Here is a 26,447-nt window from a genome sequence, read left to right as displayed (position 1 = left end):
CTAACATGATAAGACCAGAGATGGCCCATCAGAATCCACGCTGGTTCTAGAGATGAAGTCCAAAGTTCTGGTAAGGATGAAACTGAGATGATGACTTGAGTGGAGTTGGTATGATATAGAAAGGAACTGGAATTGTGATGAGGGCTTTATAGTGAGAAAGATAAGGCCAAAATTGGTCTATTACAATCCAAAGTGATTCAAGGGAGAAAGTACAAGATTTAACTGAAACTAAAGAGTATGGATATAGTTCATCTGATATCCTGAAAAATTAAAATTGTTTCACACAATGTAATGCCAGAGTAACTGAGACAAGACAGAGGTTGGTTTTAATTCGTTAATTGTAAAGAGTTTAGGCTAGTCAGCCAGAATGAGACTCGTGTCCAAAAATCATTGTGGCCCCAAGCAATTGAAGTCGGGAACCTTTATAGCTAACTAGGGTTTGCAAACAGCTTATAGAGGAAACGAAGGCAGATAAGGGAGGCAAGGACACTAGGTGAGCAGACAAGCCATAATTCCAGGAAAGGACCATAAGTTAGTCCTTATAAGATAAAGGTCAAGGTAAGAAGGTCAAGGGTGCAGGAGACAGTGAGACGAGGAGTAATACTTAAAAGGAGGGAGGATTAACCCAGCAAGCACTGAGAGAAGGCACCTGGAGTTTATGACTCTATAGTATTTTAAGGCTTCTTTTCTGACTCAATTCTCCCAGTCCTAATGGCAAAGAAAAGGGGGGGGCTATAATAATTTTATTCAGGGCATATCAAAAAGCAGCATGGCATAGTGAGGAGAATATTGAATTGGAAGTCAGTCTGACTTCAAATTCTAACTTTTTTACTGTTGTAATTAATCTTGGTTAAGTTATTTAATTTCTCAAAGACTCGGCTTCCTCATCTGTAAAATGAAAATAAGTAATTTCCATCTTTCTACTTCATAAGGCTGCAGGACAATATGCTTTTAAAAACCTTTGAATATTATATAAATGTGAGATATTGTTATTCTGATGACATACACATACTGAGTGTTGTGCTTGAAAATCCTAAGGAAGTATCTCTTTTTCAGGTTGCTGTTTGTTATGTGAGTTCCAGGCCTCATTCTTTAAACATCAGCTGCTCAGACCTGCTGTTTAGTGGACTCCTACTATACCTCTGTGACTCCTTTGTGGTTGCAAGCTTTTTGAAAAAGTTTCATTTTCTGAAAGGTAAGTTATCTGAATGGCTGCACAATCATAGAGGTACAAGAAGTGACTTTAGAGATTGATTTGTTCAGTTTATTATTAAATGCTGCTTTGCTGAGTACTGAGGAAGTTGCAAATACAAAATCAACCATGGACTCTTTTTTGCAAGACTCTGATAGTCTACAAGTGGGATCTGTAATAGTGATATCATAAATTGTAATTATTCATAGCAGAGGGGATTGATGGAGTGTCTGACCTGTTTAAATCTCCTAATGCACTTTGTGAGATTACATCGCATGAATCATTTATTGGAAGGAGTGAGTACCTCCCAATACAATGAATGTGTATCTCAGCTCTTGACTGAGGGGAAGTCCTAGAGATTCTTTTGATTGGTCCCTAGTGACTGGAGCTCTATCCAAATGATTGACAACTGAGCATTAGAGGGTGCAGAATTTTAGTCACCATTTATGTTGAATACACGATTACTGCCCTGCTATATATACAGTGGCTGTAATGCAGAATAGAGGGTGGTAAGGGCACACAATACATATCCATAGTGTTTTGTGAGCTTTGAGGAGGAAAAGGTCATTCCTTGGAGAATTCAAGAAAGGCTTCCTAGAAGAGATAGTAATCAAGTAGAGCTTTAACAAAATAAATCATTGTTAGAGAAGAGAAGGAAAAGTTAGAAGGAAAATCTAGGGAAGAAGAAATAAATATTAAAGAAGAGTCACTAACAAATGCTCCGGAGAATATAATTCAAATCAACAAGCATTTATTAAATACCTATATGCCAGGAGTTAAGCTAAATACTGGAGATAAAAAAGATAAGCAAAAATAAATACAGTTTTTGCCCTCAAAAAGATTATATTCTAATGGTAGAAGATTCCATATAAAAGGAGATAAAAATTAAGGCATTTGGGGGAGGTGGAGCCTGGAGATTGAAGGATGGCTGGTATGTAGCAAATATAATGAAGGATCTAGGAAGGAGAGAAAAAGAGAGTGAGAGGAAGAAAGAGAGAGAGAAAGTGAGAGGGAAAAAGAGACAGAGAGAGAGAGACACATCAGCATAATGTAGAGAACCTGGAAGAATTGGGTTCAAATCCTGCCTTTAATGCATTGGTAGAGGGAATTTCTTCTGATGGGAGGTCCTTATACTTAAGAACTTAGAAGTCCAGTCCCTATTCTTTTGTCCTATGGCTTTATATGGTCAGGTGGGCTGGAGGATTGCTTAGACTTATACCCCCTTTTTTTTCTTTTCCTAGTTCTCTTTCTGTCTACTGATTTTTTGCTTCCATACTATCTTCTGTATATGATCAGAATATTACCATAAGTTTTCAAAGAATTTAAAAATGTTATGATTGGACTTTTGACTCTTTTCATCTTAGCTGAATGAATCTTTTTCAGTGGTAGAAAATAGAGATCAGGCCAAAGTTGTCATTTTCACATATACCTGTTTCTTGTCTTATGAGAAGAAAATGATGAATTTAGAATCAGGAAATCTGAGGTTTTCCAATCCTGGCTCAGAAACTTATTAGTGGTGTGATCGTGAAGAAGTAATTTGAACTCTCTAAAACTGTTTTATTTTTTCATTTATAAAATGATGTCAGTAATACTTATACTATATACCTCAATGAGTCTTTAGGGTAACAGTAAAAAAATAAATCATATGTAGCTTACTGTTACTTAATACAATACTTATTTTAAGCTTATTCTTTTCTACTGCTTTAAAGAGTTTATTTTACAGAAATATGTTAGGAGTACAATCATAATTACTCTGAGCACCCATTTAGTAAAACTTTCAACATTTAGGCCAAAACATGGTTTTCTATATTAATTTATTTTTATATCTATCTCTGGTTAGCCCATGGCCTCTTTATGGTTGAAGCAAAATTTAGGTTACTAGAAACTATTGGGCAATAAAGCAGCAGATTATATTATAGTATGTGTTGATAGGCAAGGTGGGATGTGATAAAGGTATGGGGGGGAAGCACAAAGGGGAGCTGGGGAAAAGTATATTTTTTCTTAGATTTTCCTTTCAGTCCTTGAGGAGTTGTATCCTAATGGTAGGTTGAGACACCCAGATTTCTGATGTGAAATGCCTGTAGAGCTGATGGGCCTCCTTGTTATCTCCCATATCTGGGAAAGCTCAGTTTTACTTTTTCTTTCTTTTTTCATTGGCTGCTAGTTCTTTCTAACTTAGCCATGGATGTTCCCTTTCCTCCTTCTCTGTCATCACTCTCAGACTCTCTCTGGTTCTGAGATAGAAACTTCTCTCTTTTTTTAAACCATTATACTTATTTTATTTTTTAATTTATGAAATAAAATATTTTTATAACATAGAAGAAAAAAATTATCCATGAAAATGTATGTCTTTTATGTACAACTATTCCTTTAAAATATATAGTAATATAATATAATTAGTTAATTACATAACAAAATTATCATGTAAATTTTTTTCTCTCCCCATTCTAGAAATGGTTATCATTAGACATAAATATATACATAAAATATGTGAAATCATTATATACATACTTCTTCATACATATTTGCCAATTCTTTCTCTGGATGCAGATAGGATCTTCTTTTATAATATGTTCTTTGGATATTTATAATAGTCAAAATGACTTATTTGCTGAATTTATCTTAAAACAATATTATTGTTATTGTATATAATGTTCTCTTGGTTCTGTTCATTTTACTCTTCATTCTTTTGTTACATGTCTATCCAGGTTCTTCTAAAAATCATCAATCTCATCATTTTTTATAGCACAAATATGTTTCATAGCAATCATATACTATAACTTGTTCAGCCATTCTCCAACTGATGGGCATCCCTACCATTTCTAGTTCTTTGCCCACTACATTAAGAGCTGCTGTAAATATTTTAGAATTGATCAATGGTCAAAGGATATGAACTGGAAGTTTTCTGATGAAGAAATTAAAAACAATTTATAGTCATATGAGAAAACCACTCTAAATCATTATTTGAGAAATGCAAATTAAAACAACCTTGAAAGATCATTTTACATCTACTAGATTGGTTAAAATGATTCAAGGGGAAAGCACAGATATTGGAGGTAATATGGAAAAATTGGGGCACTAATTCACCATTAGTAGAAGTGAAGTGATCCAACCATTTTGGAGAACAATCTGGAATTATACCCAAAGGTATTAAACTATCTCCTTGACCTAGCAATATCACTACTAGGTTTATTTCTAAAGATGATTAGGGAAAAAGGAAAAGAACTTATATATTCTTTTTTTTTAAATTTTTATTTAATAATTACTTTATATTGACAGAATCCATGCCAGGGTAATTTTTTTTCTATAACATTATCCTTTGCACTCATTTCTGTTCCAATTTTTTCCCCTCCCTCCCTCCACTCCCTCCCCTAGATGGCAAGCAGTCCTTTATATGTTGGATATGTTGCAGTATATCCTAGATACAATATATGTTTGCAGAACCGAACAGTTCTCTTGTTGCATAGGGAGAATTGGATTCAGAAGGTATAAATAACCCGGGAAGAAAAACAAAAATGCAGATAGTTCACATTCGTTTCCCAGTGTTCTTTCTTTGGGTGTAGCTGCTTTTGTCCGTCATTTATCAATTGAAACTCAGTTAGGTCTCTTTGTCAAAGAAATCCACTTCCATCAAAATATGTCCTCATACAATATCGTTGTCGAAGTGTATAATGATCTCCTGGTTCTGCTCATTTCACTTAGCATCAGTTCATGTAAGTCTCGCCAGTCCTCTCTGTATTCATCCTGCTGGTCATTTCTTACAGAACAATAATATTCCATAACATTCATATACCACAATTTACCCAGCCATTCTCCAATTGATGGGCATCCATTCATTTTCCAGTTTCTAGCCACTACAAATAGTGCTGCTACAAACATTTTGGCACATACAGGTCCCTTTCCCTTCTTTAGTATTTCTTTGGGATATAAGCCCAATAGAAACACTGCTGGATCAAAGGGTATGCACAATTTGATAATTTTTTGGGCATAATTCCAGAATGCTCTCCAGAATGGTTGGATTCGTTCACAACTCCACCAACAATGCATTAGTGTCCCAGTTTTCCCGCATCCCCTCCAACATTCATCATTATTTTTTCCTGTCATCTTAGCCAATCTGACAGGTGTGTAGTGGTATCTCAGAGTTGTCTTAATTTGCATTTCTCTGATCAATAATGATTTGGAACACTCTTTCATATGAGTGGTAATAGTTTCAATTTCATCCTCTGAAAATTGTCTGTTCATATCCTTTGACCATTTATCAATTGGAGAATGGTTTGATTTCTTATAAATTTGAGTCAGTTCTCTATATATTTTGGAAATGAGGCCTTTATCAGAACCTTTAACTGTGAAGATGTTTTCCCAGTTTGTTGCTTCCCTTCTAATCTTGTTTGCATTAGTTTTGTTTGTACAAAGGCTTTTTAATTTGATGTAATCAAAATTTTCTATTTTGTGATCAGTGATGGTCTCTAGTTCATCTTTGGTCACAAATTTCTTTCTCCTCCACAAGTCTGAGAGATAAACTATTCTATGTTCCTCTAATTTATTTATAATCTTGAAGAACTTATATATTCAATATTTATAGTAGTTCTCTTTGTGGTGACAGCTATTTTTATATAAGTTTCTCAGGACATAGACCAAAGACTCTCCTCCTATTTTTTTTTTTTTTTTAGTGAGTTGAAGATAATAGAGGCCTTGTATATACCTGGTTCCAACTGACTTCATCATAAAATGTTCTTATCTATCAAAACTTAAAATCTAATGGGTAAAGAAATCACACAAAAGGAAGCTGAAAAGAGGGGTGGAGATGATGGGGTTCAGTCCATAAGGGTGTATTCCAATAGAAAATGAAAAAATATCTGGTGGAGGAATCCTCTTTAAATGGATTTTGCTGGTTTTGCAACTTAGATGGGCTTTGAGAAGAATTATTTGTTCCTTTCTGCCCTAGAAGAGCAGAGCATAGGTATGAGTGCCAAGGCTGAAGTAATCTTGCAGGATAAAGAGGATCTTTGTAATGAGGTTCTTGGAGGTGTAGGGAGTCCAGAAACAGTATGCAAATGTGAGTTTGTTTTTATTTTTGTGTTACTCTTTTTCTCATTTGTGCAGGTGCCACTTTGTGCGTCATCTGTCAGGACCGTAACTCACTCCGTCAGACAGTTGTACGACTGGAGTTGGAAGATGAGTGGCAGTTCAGGCTTCGGGATGAGTTCCAGACAGCCAATGCTAAGGAAGACAGACCACTTTTCTTCTTGACTGGGCGGCACATTTGAAAGAAACAGCAGCCTTGTTTTCTGAAAGAGCAGATACTTCAGAGAACCCTCCAGCCCCCCACCAAGGATAGTGAAACTATAATGCTTCAGAACTACAATAGTTCAGTGATTTGTCCTTGGTCACATTAGTAAGTTAGAGATGGAGCTGGAAAATCAATTCTTCAGAATGCCTATTTCTTTGGGAAGTTTTCTGCAAAGGCAAGATCACCATCAACAAATAGCCATACTGATAGATCTGCAAAAAGAGCTTCAGAGCTGGAAAGGATCTTTTGAGATCAAGTCCTTACTCCTCATTTTTATAGGGAGATAAACTGAGGCCCAGAGAATAAAAGTTTATGGAGAAGCCAGGGATATATGACCCAGGGTTTTGGACTCTTGTTCCCTGGTGCCCTTTTAATCACAAAATATTGCTGAGGCTTCTGGGACATTTTTGAATCATTTTTTTTTTAAAGAACAAAGTTTTGACATTTCACTATATATTATCTATAGACTTCATGACAGAAATTATGGTTACTTTTAGATGACATTGGACATTCTTGGACATTTGTTGAAGTGAAAACATCTTTACATAGGTAGAAATACCAGCTATGAAGTATTTTTTTCTTCCCGTGTTCCCATTTTGGAAATATTTAGAAACAGTGTTGAAAAATCATAAATCTTAGAGATATTATATACATCTGAAAATGAAGTCATTGGAATAAAAATTTTACAATCTTAGAATCTTGGTAATAACTGGAATTTGCTCTTGTGTAGATCAATTGATTCATTGATTGATCAACAAGTTTTTATTAAGAGCTTTCTATGTACCAGGTACTGTACTAAGCACTGAAGATACAAAAAAAGACAAAACCATGTTCTTTGCCTTCAAAGAACTCAAATTCTAAATAGACAACATGCAAACAACTATATAAATATTAGACAAATACACTATAAATGGGAGATAATTTCAGAGGGAAGGCATTGGCAATGGGGATAGGAGAGGAAAAAGGATAATACTAGATTGTCTAAATTTTTCATACTTTAGAAATAAAATCAAGATGCCAAATTAGTCACTTAATGATTAAGTACATTTGAACACATGATTTAATTTCTTTTAAAAATATTTATATTAATAGCTTTTCATTTTTTATGTCAATCATTTCTCAATATACCCCCTTCCATTGAATTCTTCCTTTTAACAAAGAAAAAAAATTATGTAAAACCAATGGACAAAATCAGATAGTAGATTATACCTTTTTTTTGTTGCTTCTGTGGTCCCCTACCTCTCTGCTGAGATTAGAGAAAAGAGTTTTAGCATCTGTCATGTGGTTTAATTTCCTAACAAAGCTCTATACTGTGGTTGGCATTTGGTTTCTGTATGAGAGCAACTTAGAGGACTATCTATTGCCAAGAATGAAAATAAAAAGACATGTCCTTAGATACTCATAAATATAATGTGTGGTAGGAAGGAAATCATATGGTGTCTTCCAAAACAAAAATTGACTCACAGAGAAGTGAGAAGGGAATTGTCTAGTGAAAAAAAACACAACCCAAAGAACCTGTGACCATTTGCTTATTACTAAAAATTTATTTTCAAATTCTTCATTAAGTCTTGACTTTGCTGACAGGTAAAGTATACCGCTTGAAATATTTGTATAAATTAAGGACTTCCAGTTAGGGAGAAAAAGGACCAAAGGATTTCAGAAGAGACTAACATTTGAGAAAACATCTGAGTCAAAAGGCATTTTTCCAGATATCTACTTTTAAGAAGGCACTGAAACACACTAATGGTGATAACTTTTTGCCTGGCTTGGACTTGAAGACATTGCACAAGAAATAATAGAACCAGAAGAAATATCTTTGAAAGATGGTGCCAAAGATTGTGTGTTGATGTTTCATTTTTCCCTTAAGAAAAAAAGCCCCTGAAACTTGTGATTTTGGCAGATTTGGGTTGATGTTTACAAAATTATTAGCAAATGGTAATCTTGTATATTTCACTATTCCTATTTTGGAATGAAACTTTACTTTCTGTAGTTTTTTATTTTGTAAATAATATCTACTGTGCAGCTTCCTCTTACATTGTATTAGTTAATTTAAAACTTTCAAAAGGTCTTAATATTCATGTTGGCTTCGTTCTTTATAAATAAAACTTGCAATGCACTTACTGGTTTCTGATTATTTGCACAGTTATGAAATTCCAGGCATCATGAATTACTATTGATGTAAAAAAACATTCAGAGATTTCAGCAGTTCCACCTTTTGTTGCAAATGGCAGAATATTTTTTCAGTAGGATTTTGGTTACTTATAACATATTTTTAAAAAATATGTAGGGACATTTTTATCTAGAAAACTAAGTATAACCAAAGAGGATTTCTTGATATGAAATTCAGAACCCATTTTCTTGTCTTTTAGGCTCCTTTTCAAAAGTTTTTTTCCTGATTCATCTCATTAATTTTCTTATGTTTTCACTTTACTTATATGAGACCAAAGAAGGCATCTGTAATATGATGCAAAAGAAATAAATTTGGAATTGAGACATATTATATTTATCAAATACTCCAAATGTGAATCCCCAATTGCTGCATTGTCATGTGGAGGTTGCTAAGTGGCACTGTGGATAGAGTTCTGAGTTTATAATTAGGAAGACCTGAGTGGAGATTCTACCTGGATCTTGAACACTTTTCTAGATGTGGAACCCAGGGTTTCAGTCAACTTCTTTGGACTTCACTTATTTGTAAAAATGTGGGTATTGGAAGCTGTGAAATCTATTATAAGACTTTTTATAAATACTGGGTAGAAGATGTTTATCTACTTCCCAAAATGTTTAAGATATAAAGAAATGTTTGTTAGTGGTGTTACATAACCTACAGAGTTTTGAGGCTTTTTAATTAAATATTTCTCAATTACATTAATCAATTTTAACCTTTCATTTAAAATTATTTTAAGTTCCAAATTTTCTCTTGTCCTTCTACCCTTTTCCCACGCATTGATAAGCAAAATACATTTCCATATTAGCCATGTTGAAAATAACTCCTTAAAAATGCAAAAAAAAGTGTAAATAATATGCTTTAATTTGTACTCAGTTCATTTGTTTTCTCTTGAGGTGGATATAACTTTTCATCATGAGTCTTTTGGAATTCTCTTCAGTTAATGTTTCAATGTTAAATTTTTTACAATTGATCATTACAATATTGCTGTTACTGTTTTCAGTGTTCTTGTTCTCACTTCACTTTGCACCCAGTTCACAGAAGTCTTCCCATGTTTTTCTGAAAGCATCCTGCTCATTATTTCTTCTAACACAATAGTATTCCATCACAATCACATACTACTGCTTGTTCAGCTGTTTTCCAACTGATGGGCATCTTTTTTTTTTAAATAACTTTTTATTGATAGAACTCTTGCCAAGGTAATTTTTTACAACATTATCCCTTGCATTCACTTCTGTTCCGATTTTTCCCCTCCCTCTCTCCACCCCCTCCCCCAGATGGCAAGCAATCCTTTACATGTTGAATAGGTTACAGTATATCCTGGATACAATATACGTGTGCAGAACCAAACAGTTTTCTTGTTGCACGGGGAGAATTGAATTCAGAAGGTATAAATAATCCGGGAAGAAAAACAAAAATGCAAGCAGTTTATATTCATCTCCCAGTGTTCTTTTTTTGGGTGTAGCTGCTTCTGCCCATCTTTGATCAATTGAAACTGAATTAGCTCTCTTTATTGAAGAGATCCACTTCCATCAGAATACATCCTCAAACAGTATCATTGTTGAGGTATATAATCTCCTGGTTCTGCTCATTTCATTTAGCATCAGTTCATGTAAATCTCGTGATGGGAATCTTTTCAATTTTTAATCCTTTGCTACCACATTTTTTGTATAAGTCTTTTTTCATTTTTTTGCTCTCCCTTTGGTTTTAAATTTTTTTTTGCAACCACAAATGGGGATTTATTAATGACATGAATAACGAGTGGATCAAAGAACAAATCATATAAATAGCAACTATGCAAAAGAGAGTGTAATGGTGAGAAACCATCAGAATTTCTGATATGTGGCCTAAACAGTTTTAGAGAAAAATTTACATGCCTGAGAACATACAGTAACAGAACATTTTAAAAGAATTAGTAAATTATGCAAGCAATTAAAATGAGAAAATCAAATGAACAAACCCCAAATAAGCACAAAATAGGAAAAATTGAAAATTATAGTAGAAACAGATAAAAAAACCCAAAAATTGTAGAAAAGAAGAACAAAACTAAAATCTAGTTCTTTCAAAAAAGCCCTGGCAAAATCAACAAACATATATTACATAAAAGAGGCAAATTATAGAATAAAAATGAATTGGGTGAAAACATACAAAAGAAAAATAAAAATCAGAACCATTACATAGAATAATCAGTGCCATTATAAACCAGCAAAATAGAATTTAAAAGAAACAGATTTTTAATAAATTACAAAATAAATAAATGGAACATCAAATAGAAATACAATCAAATTTCAAAAAAATGAAATTAAACTGTCTAAAGGAGTGACCAAAACAGGAAGCAGAGATTAATCCATGAGGTAGTTGGTGTTATAGGGGAATTTTATCAAAACTTTAAAAAATTAATATAAAATCATTCTTACAAATTGAGAAAACTCGACCAAACTACTTTTAAGAGACAAATGTATTCCTATACCAAAGATAGTTAAAAGAGAATAATATATCAGTATCATTGATGAATATTGATTTCAAAATTTTAAATACATTTTTAAATCTTTTTTTAAAAATTCACTACAATTGAGTTGGGTTTATACCATAAATAGAAGAATAATTTTATATGGGGAAAATAATCATATTAAAAATAAAAATGTACACAATTTTTGGTCATTTTGTATATTGTTCTGATTTAGCTTCTATCTTCTTGGGAAACAGACCTAGTAGAGTTACTGCTGGGTCAAAAGATATGCACAATTTTATATCTTTTTGGGCACAGTTTGAAATTTTAGTCATTATTTCTAAACTGTCCTCTATTCTTGCTGGGAAGAAGAACAAAAGCCTAGGTAGAAGAGTCTCAAATTACTAGGTGAATTTTCCTGTTTCATACTAAGACTGGAATAGCTTACTTGGTTTCCATTTAAGGAATTAGGTCTTAAGTTTCTTAAGTGAAAGCACAGTCCTGGGAGCAAAGCTTTAGAACTAGAGATCTGGAGGCCTTTAAGTCCAATCTCTTCCTTTGTGTCTTCCCAGAAATTTTCCACTGCTAACTGTCATTTCATCTTTACAACTGCTCCTGAACTCCCAAATCCCAGTGGCTCTTAGGATACAATTTATCAGCTATTTTATCCCAATGTATCTCAATTTTTGATACTTTTCTTGTGCTAATTTGCTCTAGTCTGAGCAATAATCAGTAGCAGAAGACTACTATAAATACTAGTCAGAAGTTGATCAATGGAATAAGTTAGGTTCAAAGGACAAAACAGCCAATAACTTTAATAATATAGTGTTTGACAAACCCAAAGACACCAGTTTCTGGGATAAGAATGCATTATTTGACAAAAATTGCTGGGGAAATTGGAAATCAGTATGGCAGAAACTAGGCATTGACCCACACTTAACACCGTACACCAAGATAAGGTCAAAATGGGTTCATGACCTAGGCATAAAGAATGAAATTATAAATAAATTGGAAGAGCATAGGATAGTTTACCTGTCAGACCTATGGAAGAGGGAGGAATTTATGACCAAAGAAGAACTAGAGATCACTATTGACCACAACATAGAAAATTTTGATTATATCAAATTGAAAAGTTTTTGTACAAACAAAACAAATGCAAACAAGATTAGAAGGGAAACAATAAACTGGGAAAACATTTTTACAATCAAAGGTTCTGATAAAGGCCTCATTTCCAAAATATATAGAGAACTGACCCTAATCTATAAGAAATCAAACCATTCTCCAATTGATAAATGGTCAAAGGATATGAACAGACAATTCTCAGATGAAGAAATTGAAACTATTTATAGACATATGAAAATATGCTCCAAATCATTATTAATCAGAGAAATGCAAATTAAGACAACTCTGAGATACCACTACACACCTGTCAGATTGGCTAGAATGACAGGGAAAGATAATGGGGAATGTTGGAGGGGATGTGGGAAAACAGGGACACTGATACATTGTTGGTGGAATTGTGAACACATCCAGCCATTCTGGAGAGCAATTTGGAACTATGCTCAAAAAGTTATCAAGCTGTGCATACCCTTTGATCCAGCAGTGTTTCTACTGGGCTTATACCCCAAAGAGATACTAAAGAAAGGAAAGGGACCTGTATGTGCCAAAATGTTTGTGGCAGCCCTGTTTGTAGTGGCTAGAAGCTGGAAAATGAAAGGATGTCCATCAATTGGAGAATGGTTGAGTAAATTGTGGTATATGAACGTTATGGAATATTATTGTTCTGTAAGGAACAACCAGCAGGATGAATACAGAGAGGACTGGCAAGACTTACATGAACTGATGCTGAGTGAAATGAGCAGAACCAGGAGATCATTATGTACCTCAACAATGATACTGTTTGAGGATGTATTCTGATGGAAGTGGACCTCTTTGATAAAGAGAGCCTTAATTGATCAAAGATGGACAGAAGCAGCTACACCCAGAGAAAGAACACTGGAAATGAATATAAACTGCTTGCATTTATGTTTTTCCTCCCGGGTTATTTATACCTTCTGAATTCAATTCTCCCTGTGCAACAAGAAAACTGTTTGGTTCTACACACATATATTGTATCTAGGATATACTGCAACCCATTCAACATGTAAAGGACTCTTGACATCTGGGGGAAGGGGTGGAGGGAGGGAGGGGAAAAATCGGAACAGAAGTGAATGCAAGGGATAATGCTGTAAAAAATTACCCTGGCATACGTTCTATCAATAAAAAATTATTTAAAAAAATAAAAATAAAAAAAAAATACTAGTCAGAATCAGCAAAAAGTGAAAGAATACTTTAAAGAAATCTTTCTCCACTTTATACTAAAGGTGAAATGGAATTATTTGAGATATATTAGCTCTCCAGAAGCTCTCAGAGCTAAAATAATTTGTTCAGTTTGGGCACTCAAAGTTCCAACTTAGGAAATCATTGAAAATCATTACCAGACACCATTTACCATCTTGGTGAAGCCAGTTTTCCTTTCTTGCAGAGGTTACAAAATTAACAAATGAAAATTTTACTGCAAGATAGAAGAAAACAAAATAAAATCTAAGGAGATGGAAAATAACATTCTTCAATGTAAAAGTGCTTCCCAACGATCTATAACCACTTTTCTGTGTAGCAGGCATTATGTCATGTAATTCTTAGGATCAGTTAAGCAACTTCTGCTTTGGTGCTTCCTACAAATCTGTATTTTACAGCAGTCAGCATCAGCCATAGTGTTCTACTGAGGTTTCTCTAACAGTTGCATGCAGGAAACACCAGAATATTTCTTACTTGTTGAGTGGCACAAATCTTGCATTAAAATTCTGATTATGTATACTATGGTTCTCTCATTAAGATTATATATTTCCCTGAATAATTTTTTTCTGCCCAGCCTGATCAGGAAACATGAATTTTATGATGTTTCATCTACAAAGGAGACCCAGTTACCAATTCCAGGTTGACATAATAATTGTTTCTTCTCTATATTATCATGCCAGGGTCTGTAAGCAAGAGAAAAGACTTTAGAATTTGGACAAATCACAATATTTTTTTCTCTTATTTTCCCATACCATAGATGTTTTTTTTTACATAAGTGAACACTCTTTACTGGGTCAGGAAGTGGCCAAGCATCCTAGTTTCTCATAGGCTATGCTCTAAGTTGCAAATAATTCATTCTGGAGCAAATACATTGTTGCTAAATTGTTTCAGTTGTGTTTGATTTTTCATGACTCGAGTTTTCTCGGCAAAGATTTTGGAGTGGTATGCCATCTCCTTCTCCAGTTCATTTTTACAGATGAGGAAACTGAGGCGGACAGTATTAAGTGACTTGCCCAGGATTATACAGCTATTAAGTGTCTGATGCCAGATTTGAACTCATGAAGATGTTTTCTGATTCCAAGCCCAGGTTTTGGAAATAACAAGGCTATTTTCAGAATGACCTGAAGGAAAGAAGGTGAGAAGGTGATGTTCCTGGAATACAGATAGACTATGTACGAGCTACTCTCCATACTAGATGGATTTGGACCTGCTATAATAAACTCTGCATCCCAAGGTAGCTGCAATGAGATAAAATGTGTAAAGTGTTTTGCTAATTTTAAGTATTATAAGTATATGATAAGCTGTGGAGCAATGGAAAGAGCAATGAACTGAAGTCAGAGAACCTTGTTTTCAAATTCTGGCAATGCTCCTTACTCTCTTTGTGGCCACTTAACTTCTCTGTGAATGATTTCTCCTTTTGTAAAACAGGGACTTCTAGCTTAAAAACTCTATGATTCTATGATTCTTTGTTCCATGGAACAAGACAATCTAAAAGAACTAATAGCTTAACACCTGTTCTCAATTCTAGGATGCTGTCTTAGTGTTCCTGGTTCTAAGGTGAAAAGACATCTGGGAATTTAATCATTTGGGAAAGCAGCACTGTTCATTGGAAAGAACCACTGAATTTAACATTAGAAGGATCTAAGTTCAAATCCTATCTCTGAAGGCCCTTCCAACTCAAATTCTATTGTATGATAATTGTTGAAAGGGATCCAGTTCTGTGTAGATCTAGCATGCTAAAGGAAAAGTGAACTTTATTCTTCATATCTGTACATAAGGGATACAGAATAGATTCTAAGACTTCCTGACTGCTTCCCACTTCTGCTGATGCTACTAGAAGAAACTTGGAAAGAATGGGTATGAAGGAGAAAATGGAAGGATTGGGTAACATGGTAGTGACATCACTTCTTTCACTTAAAGGTTTGGACTTCTGATGAAAAGGAAAAAGAGGGAAAAAAGTGGCTGATTGAGTAGATGGTATTAAAGGGTGACAATTAATTTTCCGTACCATTTTAGGCAGCTAAGTCATTCAGTGGATAGAGAACTGGGACTAGAGTCAGGAAGACCTAAATTCAAATTCAACCTCAGATACTAGCTGCATGACTCTGGACAAGTGACTTCCCCTATTTATCTCAGTTTCCTCATCTATAAAATGAACTAGGGAAGGAAATGGCAAACTACTCTAGTATCTTTGTCAAGAAAACTGCAAAAATAATCATAAAGAGTGAGACATGACTGAAACAACTGAAAAACAACAACAACCATAGTTTAATATCATAGAATGATAAGCCCATAGTATGGTAAAAATAGATTACAATCAACAAGGGCCAGAGAGAACCTATTTTCCCATTAGCTTGCTGGTCTGGTCAAATGATATTTACATTGAAAATGGAGTGAGTGTGTGTGTGTGTGTGTGTGTGTGTGTGTGTGTGTGTGTGTGTGTAGATGTAGAGAATATAATTAGATATAACTGCTAAGCTAGATATAATTTAATAAGTTCATGAATACATGAAGCACTTATATATTAAGAACCATTTTAAATATGTCCAATACACATATAAGCGAGCCTTTGAAGATTTCTAATACAATTTTAATAGCGGAAAACAATGCATAAAAGAAAGTTCAACTGCAGGACAGATTTTAGAAAGACCTTGAAATAATACAAGTTCAATGGTGGAATGCATGAAAAGACTTAGGGGTCCTTAGATTATAGTGTTAATCAGATGACTGTGCTAGGAGCTAAAGGGTTATGGAAGTTGGAAAGGCTTACAAGTCTTCAGTATCATTGGAAGCTACAGAGTTGCTAATTTTTGCATCATCCTAGTTGTCAGCCCGAGAGGGAAAGGCAAAAGCAGAGGACATTCCCATTGGTAGCAGTATTCCTTCCTCTCGGACACCCTGATTGAGATATCTAGGGAAACCAGAGAGGGTGACATTCTATTAGTGGTGGAGTTCATGATATAAAAGAATAGCAGTGTAGGTGTATCCAGTATTTCATTGGACAAAATAACTGGGAAGGAGGAAACCAACTTAAATGACTTAGTTATCTGTGAGAAAAATATACACTTGTAGGTTATGACTTGTGCAAGGTCATGTAGGTAGTTAATAGCAGATCTTTTAGGAGCACTAATGTCTGATTTCTCAAAGGTCAAAGGCCCCTTCCATTGATATTTGTAGAAAAGTATAGTCTGCTGTGATGACCGCGTATTTAAAATCAGCCGGAGTCAGGAATTCAGGTTAAGGGAAAAATCTTCAATCTTTATTGAACTAAAGAAGTGAAAAAGGATTGCAATAGCAATATGGGCAAGAAAGATTGCGATAGCAATATGGGCAGCTGCGACAGGAAGCCAGCTAGCAGAGGGAGATTGGAGATGAAAGGCCGTAGCAATGGCAACGCGAGCAGCTGTGTCAAGACGCCAGCCAGCAGTCTCTCCTTCTGTTTCCCTTTACATTCCCCTGCCTCCACCCACCAAAATCATCATTTCCTATACAACACATCAGGACTTGCACAAAGAGTGGGCGGGGGTGTTGGGAGTTCAAATGTTGGAGTTCTTGTTCTTCTCAGAACACAGCCGGTTTAGCTTAGAGCCCTCCGGATGTCTCCAAATCCAAAGGTTCTGTCCTTCAGCCTCTGCCTCTGCTTTCTTCAGCCTCCAACCAACACAGAGATGGAATGAACCTCTTGTCTCCTTCACTTGGGGCTCGGCTAGCTTTCTGGTGAGTCTTTCAGACCAGCTTGGTCTCAGTGCGGGGCGTGCAGGAGCCCAGCCACCAACTCCTCTCCAATGCAGCTGAACTCTCTTCTGCGACCAGCCAGCCAAGTGGAATATATATATTCTCTCTTGCCTTGCCTCGGAGAGAGGGCTTCTGGCGTAATTCCGCTGAAATCCGTCAAAGTGCTCTCTGTCTGCACCAGAGTCGCTCCTCTCCAGTCCAGCTGAACTCTCCTCTGCGACCAGCCAGCCAAGTGGAAAATGTATTCTGGAATAGCTCTCTCTCCTCATTGGCCTTATATGAGAATCTTCTGAGAGAATGGGATTATGGGTTTTCTCCCATAGTGCTCTCTGGCCCAAAGAGCTTTAAGGGAGGTGTGAACACAAAGGTGTAAACACAAGCATTGTACTAATTAGTTCTACTTAGTACCTTGTTTCAGGTTCTGGCCAAAATCTTCTTGTAAGATTAGATCAACTCTAATTGGTTAGCAGTTTGTAAGGATTCCAACACGGGGGGCATTCTTTCTCCAAGCATATATATTAATAGAGTATGGTCCAATTACTATTTAGCCTCACGTGCTTGGGACCTCAGTGCATCAACTCAAGCCTCAGCCCATTACAATCTGCAGCTAGGAATAGCCAGAGGAACAGAGGACCAGAGAAATGGTCTTCTGACTAGATGCATTGGAGGAAGAGATAAGGTAATTGAAGTTCACCTTGTATTCTTTAGGTTGAACCAAAATAAGGTCAGCAAAAGAAGTGAAGAATTTAACAATAATTGCACTCCCTTTGCTAGCTTCTTTATTGAAGTTCAGAGATTATTATAGCTGGAAGTGACTTAAGAGATCATTTAGTTCCAAAACACTCATTGTATATACACAGTCCCTCAGTTCTTCCTGATATCTAGAGGCAAAATGTCTTCCCTATTTGGAATGCATTCTCTCCTCACCATTGCCTGGAGCATCTTTGATTTTTAATATAGCACACCCAAGGGTCACCTTCTGGAAAAAGTCTAGGTGAACCTTCTCAATTATTAGTGCCATTCCCTAATCACTTTGCAATAATTTTGTATTTATTTTTATAGGTACTTCCTGATTCCCTCAATAAACTTGTCCAAGACAGGGATCCTTTTTCCCCTTTGTATTCCCTGTGCTTAGCACAATACTCAGCTAATAGTAGACATTTACTAAAGATCACTTGAATTGAATTAGCAGTCTTCAGCTTCTTTATAGTTTTATTATTTTCCTCTGCCCTTAATAAGAACTGAACACTGCATTCTATATTCCTTTTTTTTTCTGGATACCTTTACTTCTCTTGTTAGCCCAAAGCAAAATAAGCATTTTTGGAGGTCAAATCTCATGGCTTAGTCAATATTGAATTTCTGCTGTATTAATCTCACCTGATTTGCTGTTGATTCACATCCCATCTAGTCACATTTCTGCAATTTTTACTTAAATAGATTTCTCAGTCCAGGGACCTCAATTATTAGGGTTCTTTATTCATTTGGGTTTGTAAAGGACCAAGGGCCTCAGTAAATAGATCTTAATTTACCACTAGGTCTTACACATGTTAAGTATTCAGTGTAGGTTGTTATAATAGTAATGCATATATAACACTATTATTATAATCTGCTCATTTTAAGCTTAAGATTAATATAATGGAAACATAACTTTATATATAACAACTTTATTACCTTTTGTGACAATATTTCTTTATTTTCCGTCCTGCAAAAAGAGAAAATGTTAGAAAAAAGGAAAATAGTTTAGAGTTGATTAACAATGTAGTCAATGAATTGGTTGGCACAAAAAATGAAGTTTTGTCTTTAAAATTAAAAAAAAATCTGAATAATTGTTATTAGAATACAATTATTGATAACTTCTTTTACAATTATTTTCTGATATGTCAGATTTCTTTGTGTTAAAGAAAAATAAGCAAAAACAGTTAATAAAGTAACTGTCTAGCAGCATATGTACCTTTCTGTCCTTTTTTGTTGTTACCCAGCTCTTTGCAGAGAGGAGGGAGGTAGATATTTTCTTGGATCAAGACTCGTCATCATAGATACTCAGGGCTTCCTTGTAGTGTTCATTTCATTTACTTTATTGAAAATATTGTACATATTGTCTTCTTGCTTGTGTTCAAACTAGCCATCCCATGTTTTTCTGATTTACTTATATTTTTCATTTCTGATTTCACAATGCTATTTTATTACATTATATAATAGTTATTTAAAAATTTTAAAATCCACTCCCTCATCAATGTGTTTTAAACACATTTTGGCAGTTCCCTATTTTTAGGAGAGATATGCAAAATCCCCAGTGCCCACAAGATGGTGGTAAACCCATATTCTTTCTATCCAGAGTCTTCCCTCAGTCATAGTATTTAGAAGATGAGAGAGGTCATCAAAGTCCATACTTCTCATTTTACAGATGAGAATTTTCAGATCTAGTGCAGCTGTAATTAGTTCACCCAATTAAATAAGTAAGTGGAGGACTCCAAATGCAGCTCCCATCTCACTGTACTATATATGGTCTACTTAGACTTATGTAAGAGAGAATAATTAAAGTTCCTGAATTGACTTGTCCCTTCTAGTGGAAAACAAAGGAAAAAAAGATATGTTAGAATGAAAGAGTATTTTAGAGTATGGAGAATTGGATTTGTGTCCTGCCTCTGACACTAAAGGTTGCTTTAACTTTTTAGTTTTAATTCCTTCCTTTGTAAAATGAGGATAATGATATTTGGACTACTTGGAGGGAATCACTTTGCACAGGTTAAAGTGCTATATAAATGTGGGTTGTCATCTCTATTTCTGCATTGTAGTTGCCATGATAAAAGAATCCATAGACTGAAAATATAAGGGCTGATTTGCAGATATCTTTAATCTTGAAAAATAATTTGTCCTATGTGGAAGAAAGGCCATGGGCATACTACAATGGAAAACTAATCAATTTGGAGTTTGAAGATCTAGATTTGAACATTGGCTCAGCTATTTACAAGCTGGGCCTCAGACAGGTCAATTAAGGTTTCTGAATGTCAGTTTTCTAAAATAGTGTAGAAGGTTGAACTAAATTTTCAGAAGGATCTTCCAGCTCCAAAATACATGAGCCTATGATTGATTAATGATATTCATTCTTCCTAATAGGTCAGAGGAATGTCCTTCTGCAAAGTGGAGACTAATTCAATTAAGAAGAATCTCACTCATTTAGACTAATTAAAGGAGAAAGGGAGGGAAGAGTTTTTTGAAACAGTGAAAGACCTGAGTGATAGAATAGTTTTAAAGAAATGCAATTTTAGCCTTCAGTTTAACTCCAATCTCTTAAATACAAACTCTTTTCTATTTAGTCTTTCCTCAGTCATAGTATTTAGGAGATGGAAGAGATCTAATATATTTATCTGAAGTAAAAAAAAATGTTAATGGAGAAGGCTAAAATCTTCCCAAACACTGTTTTCCCTTCTAAGTTAAACAATGCCTTTTAATAAATGAAAGAATGAAAAAGCATTTTAAAGTACTTAACTATGTGCATTCAATAATCTTGTCTATTGCAATGATTTACTTAACAACCCTCTTTTTCTCAGGTACCACAAAAGCAATATTTTGTTTAATAAATGACATATCAAATAGGTGATTTTAAAATTAATATTTCCCCCTCCTCATAGTACTATCTTTTTAATTTTTTTAGTAAGAAGGAATGTAGCATATTGGAAAAAAGGGTGACATAAGTGCTTATTCAAACACTTAGAAATTGTTTACCCTCCCTGAGCCTCAGTTCCTTTTTCTGTACAATGAGTAAAATAATACTTATATTACCCATCTCCCAGGCTAGTTTTGAGAACAGTAAACCTTTGGCTCTATAAAAATATGAGTCATTATGTCTGGTAAAAAGCCCCAGTGACACAGCTGTTAGTAGCTGGCAGGACAAATTCATTCTTCCAATCAGCTTGATCATAGTAATTTCAATCAGTCATCTTTTTAAACACACTTCATAACAGAAAGCCTAGACAAATGCTTTTTTTGCTACTTATAGTTTTGCAATAATGATGACTCTAAACCATGCAGACAACAACATGAAGAAATCCATTTTATAAAATAACTATTGTTTAACTCAAAGGAAATTTTCACCATACTCTATTAAATCAAAGAACATGAAGGGGTCAACTGATGGTTGGTGACAAGGGTGATATTTGTGGCCAGAAGACCTGGGTTGAAATCCCAGATCTCTTAATTGCTTCCTTTTTGATCTTAGCAGGTTACTATTTTGGGGAACCTCAGTTTCCTCAGAGGGAGTTCACCTCCAAATTAATTTCCAGTCCTAAGTCATACAGTCCTATGTAGTTCATAGACTTTTAGAGCAAAGGAGGATTTTAAAGGCCAAACCTGTCATTTTATACTTAAGAAAACTGAGGAGGGTGCAATTTAATACTGTGATGATTTGGAAGCAGAGACATGAATTTGAAGCTTTTTTTTAACTTTATATTATTACTGTGACTTTATTCAAATTACTTATCTTATCTGGGTCTTGGTTTCATCTGTTTATTGAGAAAATTAGACTAAATAGACTTGAAAGTCTATTTAGCTTTAATAACTTCTGATTTATATCATAGGGTGTGGGCTGTTTATTAGGTTTGAGAAAATGTGTTACATTCTTCATCAAAATTTTAAAGCTTTTTTTCTTTTTATTCAGAAAGTTTTCAGAATGGCGAGAACAGGTTTAATTATGCACCTCAGACTGATCATCTCTTTAGCTGATGACCAGCATTTTAGCTGGTATTTTTGAAAACTGTCAGTTCAGTAACCTGGGGACTAGAGTATCTCTTTTCTTACTTTCTCACAAAAAGTAAATATTTATTTGCTTTGAATCCCTGATCATAACCCAGATGTTACAGTGAGTCTCTAAAACACCTGGATAGATTTGGCTCTGATTCACTCTTATAAAGACCTGTCAGTTCCATTTTGATATAACGATTATTATGTTGACAGTGGCTTCCCAGAGCTCCACCTGAGTAATTTTATCCCTTATGAAGAAGATGAAAAAAGGATGAAGATGGATCTGGAAGCTTCAAAATAAGCTATTAAATAAATAAATAAACTCCCTCAGCAAATGTGACCTATCTGTGCATCACTAAGAGAGGAGAAATATTAGCATCTAAGAGAGAGCTTGTAAATCATTTCCAAGTCCTGTCTTACTATAGCAAGAGAAGAGTATGTTCCAGGTATGGGAGAAGAAAAGAATGTTCCAGGGGAGGATGACACTCTATGTGACAACTTGGAAACAGAAGATAGCTTCTCAAGTTATAGCCAAAGTAGCCCTGAAAATAGAATGCATGAAATGGAAGTAAAGTGAGAGAAGACAATAGCAAGGTGGATTGTGGAGACAGAACATGGAGGGCCTTAAATTGGTTATTGAGCAGTGGAATGAAATGACTAGTCCGATGAATTAGGAGAGATTCAGTGATAAAGCACAGATAGATTTGATCTTTAAAAGAGAATCATCAGGGACCTCTGTGTAGCACAGCAATGAGGCTTTGGGGATTCTGGATGCCTGGAAAGCTCTCCCTATGTATCTAGACTGGTATTCTCCCACCTTGTATGTATTCCTTAAGAATGCCTTGTATAATGAGATATACTGTAGACTGCTGAAAGTCTGAGAACAGAATGTGCTGAAGGGCTAAGCAATGATGTCCTGCCTTGTCAAATTAGGACAGCTTTGAAAATAATATCTTGAATTTATTATGTACTTTAGAAAAGCAAACTCTAATAGAAATGTGCAGTTGCATATATAATCCTTTTTTTCTGTTCTACTTTGTATATGAAAAAATTCTCTTTTTTGTTTATTAAATTCAGAAAAAAAATAAAGTAGTTATTACTACTACTACTATTACTACTACTACTACTACTACTACTACTACTACTACTACTACTACTACTATTACTACTATGTTCTGCTTAGGCTGGATCTTTGTGTAAGTTTGGGAGGTGATGATGTTTTTGTTCCTAGATTTATCCTCATATTTGTTCATAGCCAAAATTTCTTGACTTGGCTTAACAGATCCATCATGACAGCTATAAGAATGTTCTAGAGTTCCATAAGATGAAGGAAAGATCAGTATGACATACTGGAAATTACTTTGAAGTCAAAGGACTTGGATTGAAATTCTGCCTATGACACTTATAGGGATGTGATCTTGGCAGATTACTTAACCTTTTCTGTGACTCACTTTTTTCATCTGTAAAATGAATGGTTTGGACTCAGTAATCTCCAAGATTTATAATCCTTTTACCTAAGTAAGAAAAAACACACTGATTAGCTACTAGGGGTTAACAGATCTTTTATGTAAGATTTGGCTGATATTGGCCCATGCTAGCTTTAAGAAAGAATAGGTTGACAAATTCTCTCTCTCTCTCTCTCTCTCTCTCTCTCTCTCTCTCTCTCTCTCTCTCTCTCTCTCTCTGATATTTCTCTATCTATGCCCTCCCTCTCTGTCTCTGTCTCTATCAATTTCTCTTTTATAAGATTGGTTCTCCTCATCTCATCTAGTCTGTAAAAGCTGTAGTTATTTATGAACTCATTTTCATTTTTGAGCCTCATGAAGACTTTTGACCTATTTCATTTCTGATTTAGACCTGTTTTTCTTCTATAAGTAACCTGGAGACTCCCCTACAGGTGAAGCATCACCATATTGGTTCTGAACTTAGTATAGACAATCTGTCAGCATAGCCTATTGCAGTTTAGAACTCCCTGGTAGTTAGGATTAAACTTATACCACCATTTATGGCAAGCCTAATTAGTAGAAGGATTTCTTAATTTGAAAAGCAGATTTAAAACATTTAGAGGTAAACTAATTATTGGGGAGGGAAGTTAAAAGCAGTTGTAGGATAGTTTCTAGACTTCATTTTTACTTTCTTTCTCTCTTGCCTTTTGTTTCTCTCTCTTGGTCTTTTTTTTCATCTCCTCTTATGGAATTTTGCCATGTTTCATTCGCGTCTGATCATAAGAGTTTTGGGGCAGCTTTCTTTTTCAAACTTTGACTGATGCTAAGCCAGGGCATAGACAGGGAAGCAGTATGGGCTAGTGAGTAGGACACTGAGAAGAGTTAGGTTCAAATTCTTGCTTATTTACTTACCTGGTGTGTGGCTATGGGTCATTTCATCTCTCTGTGCTTTAATTCCCTTCTCTATAAAACAAGGGGGTTGAACTCAGTGGTGTCTCAGCTCACTTACTGTTCTATATCTAGTGTTTTAAGAAAATTTTGAAATAGCAAGTCCAAAGGCTTTCTCTTAATGAGCGTGGTATTCTTGGCACTAGAGCATTGGAATACTATGGAGGTCCTCTAGAAAGTTCCCTTATGTAATAATGAGTAACAAATTTAACAAATGCTTATTAAGTGCCTATTATGTATTAAGACAGTGCAAGAAGATATTCAAAGACATGTATGACTAGAAGAAGAGATGGGCCATTTATTTAGTGAGGGCAAAGGATAACAGATGAATAACCTGCTAGTATCACCCAAATATTAAAAAAAAAACTAAAAGAAGATCTTTGGCAGAATGGATAGATTTCCTATGGAGAATTCTTGGGGAAATCTGCAAGGAACTGAGGATGAGAAGGTATTGCAATCAGTATTAAGACAGTGCAAGAAGATATTCAAAGACATGTATGACTAGAAGAAGAGATGGGGCCATTTATTTAGTGAGGGCAAAGGATAACAGATGAATAACCTGCTAGTATCACCCAAATATTAAAAAAAACTAAAGGAAGATCTTTGGCAGAATGGATAGATTTCCTATGGAAAATTCTTGGGGAAATTTGCAAGGAACTGAGGATGAAAAGGTATTGCAATCAGTATTAAGACAGTGCAAGAAGATATTCAAAGACATGTATGACTAGAAGAAGAGATGGACCATTTATTTAGTGAGGGCAAAGGATAACAGATGAATAACCTGCTAGTATCACCCAAATATTAAAAAAAAAAAAACTAAAGGAAGATCTTTGGCAGAATGGATAGATTTCCTATGGAGAATTCTTGGGGAAATCTGCAAGGAACTGAGGATGAGAAGGTATTGCAATCAATACTGATAGAGAGATTACTCACATTGATACTAACTTGGTCTTGGATCCATTGAAATATTCAAAAAATAGGACTGCAAAATTGAGAACATTTGTAATAAGACACAGTGTTCTTATCTTTATGAATAACTTAGTGGTAACATGAGAAGTCCCTGTCACCAGAGAAAGAGGCTTATACTGCCATGAGAAAACACTAAAGATGACTGGAGCATAGGATTTCACTAAATGCTAATATTAAATAATAAAGACAGTCTTCAAAGTTAAAAGACTTCAAAATAAATTTTGAACATGTTCCATGGAAGAAGACTGTCATGGGAAATGTCAGAGCAATACTCAAAAAACTGCCTTAGGCATTGCTAGATAGACAATCTAACCAGCAGCGAATAGAGGAGACATATTATGGTCTTTGTTTCTGTGAAATGAAAGGACTCGATTTTGAGAGAAAGGAAAAAGTTAGTGATGAATTCATATTATGGCAAATAATTACTGCAGTTTTTAATATTTGATAATGCTTAACAGAATATGAGAAGGAAAGGGAAAGAAAGGGAAGGAATAAGAATATATATAGTAGGTATTTGTTATTGTCCTATTGATAATTGTGATTTAGTTTATGTGAGATTCTTAGGTAAAATAAAGAAAGTCTAAATGAGAAATTTTTAGCCATTTTTTAATCTCCTGTACATCTTTGGCAATCTCTAGTGAAGTCTATAGAACAGTTTTCAGAATAACATTTTTTAAATAATAGCTTTTTATTTTCAATATATATGCAAAGATAGTTTTCAACTTCACCCTTGCAAAACCTTGTGTTGCAAATTTTTCTCCCTCTCTTCTCCCCATTCCTTCTCCTAGATAGCAAGTAATCCAATATATGTTAAACATGTACAATTCAAAATAATATTTTTAAATAATTTAAAGAAATGTTAAGTTTTAATTAGAGACTAATGAAAATAAAGATATATTTTTGTACATGGACTCCATGAAATCTACCCGTATGCTCTTTGGCAAGAGGTGTCTGAAGATCCCAGGTTAAAAACCTCTTGTTTAGACCTTTTGAGCGAAATCATTTTAGAATTCAATTCTCTTTTAGGGAAATCAGGAACAGATCCTGGGAAAGGACCAATGTCCTGAGAAGGAATATGAGGTTGAAACAAGTTCTTTACGTTCTTCCTTAGTAAGCTAATTTGTTTATCAATTCCTGCTTATTCACTTATTGGTTCTTATGTTGAAGGATCATCTAAT

The 26,447-nt window shown here is 34.8% G+C and overlaps 1 protein-coding gene across 1 annotated transcript in view; it reads left to right on the top strand.

Moving 5' to 3' along the window:
• The window catches only part of GREB1 (growth regulating estrogen receptor binding 1), a 121,973-nt gene extending 113,375 nt beyond the window's left edge, over positions 1 to 8,598 (top strand). Inside the window, exons 31-32 of the mRNA XM_051975491.1 lie at positions 1,057 to 1,195; positions 6,296 to 8,598. Coding sequence (XP_051831451.1) covers positions 1,057 to 1,195; positions 6,296 to 6,459 — 303 coding nt within the window. The 3' untranslated portion in view covers positions 6,460 to 8,598. The remainder of the gene's footprint in view (positions 1 to 1,056; positions 1,196 to 6,295) is intronic.
• The last annotated feature ends 17,849 nt before the right edge of the window (positions 8,599 to 26,447 follow it).

Source organism: Antechinus flavipes, chromosome 2 (assembly GCF_016432865.1).
Source record: "Antechinus flavipes isolate AdamAnt ecotype Samford, QLD, Australia chromosome 2, AdamAnt_v2, whole genome shotgun sequence".
NCBI lineage: Eukaryota > Metazoa > Chordata > Mammalia > Dasyuromorphia > Dasyuridae > Antechinus > Antechinus flavipes.
The sequence above is the reverse complement of the archived record's forward strand: the minus strand, read 5'-3'. Positions and strand labels throughout refer to the sequence as shown.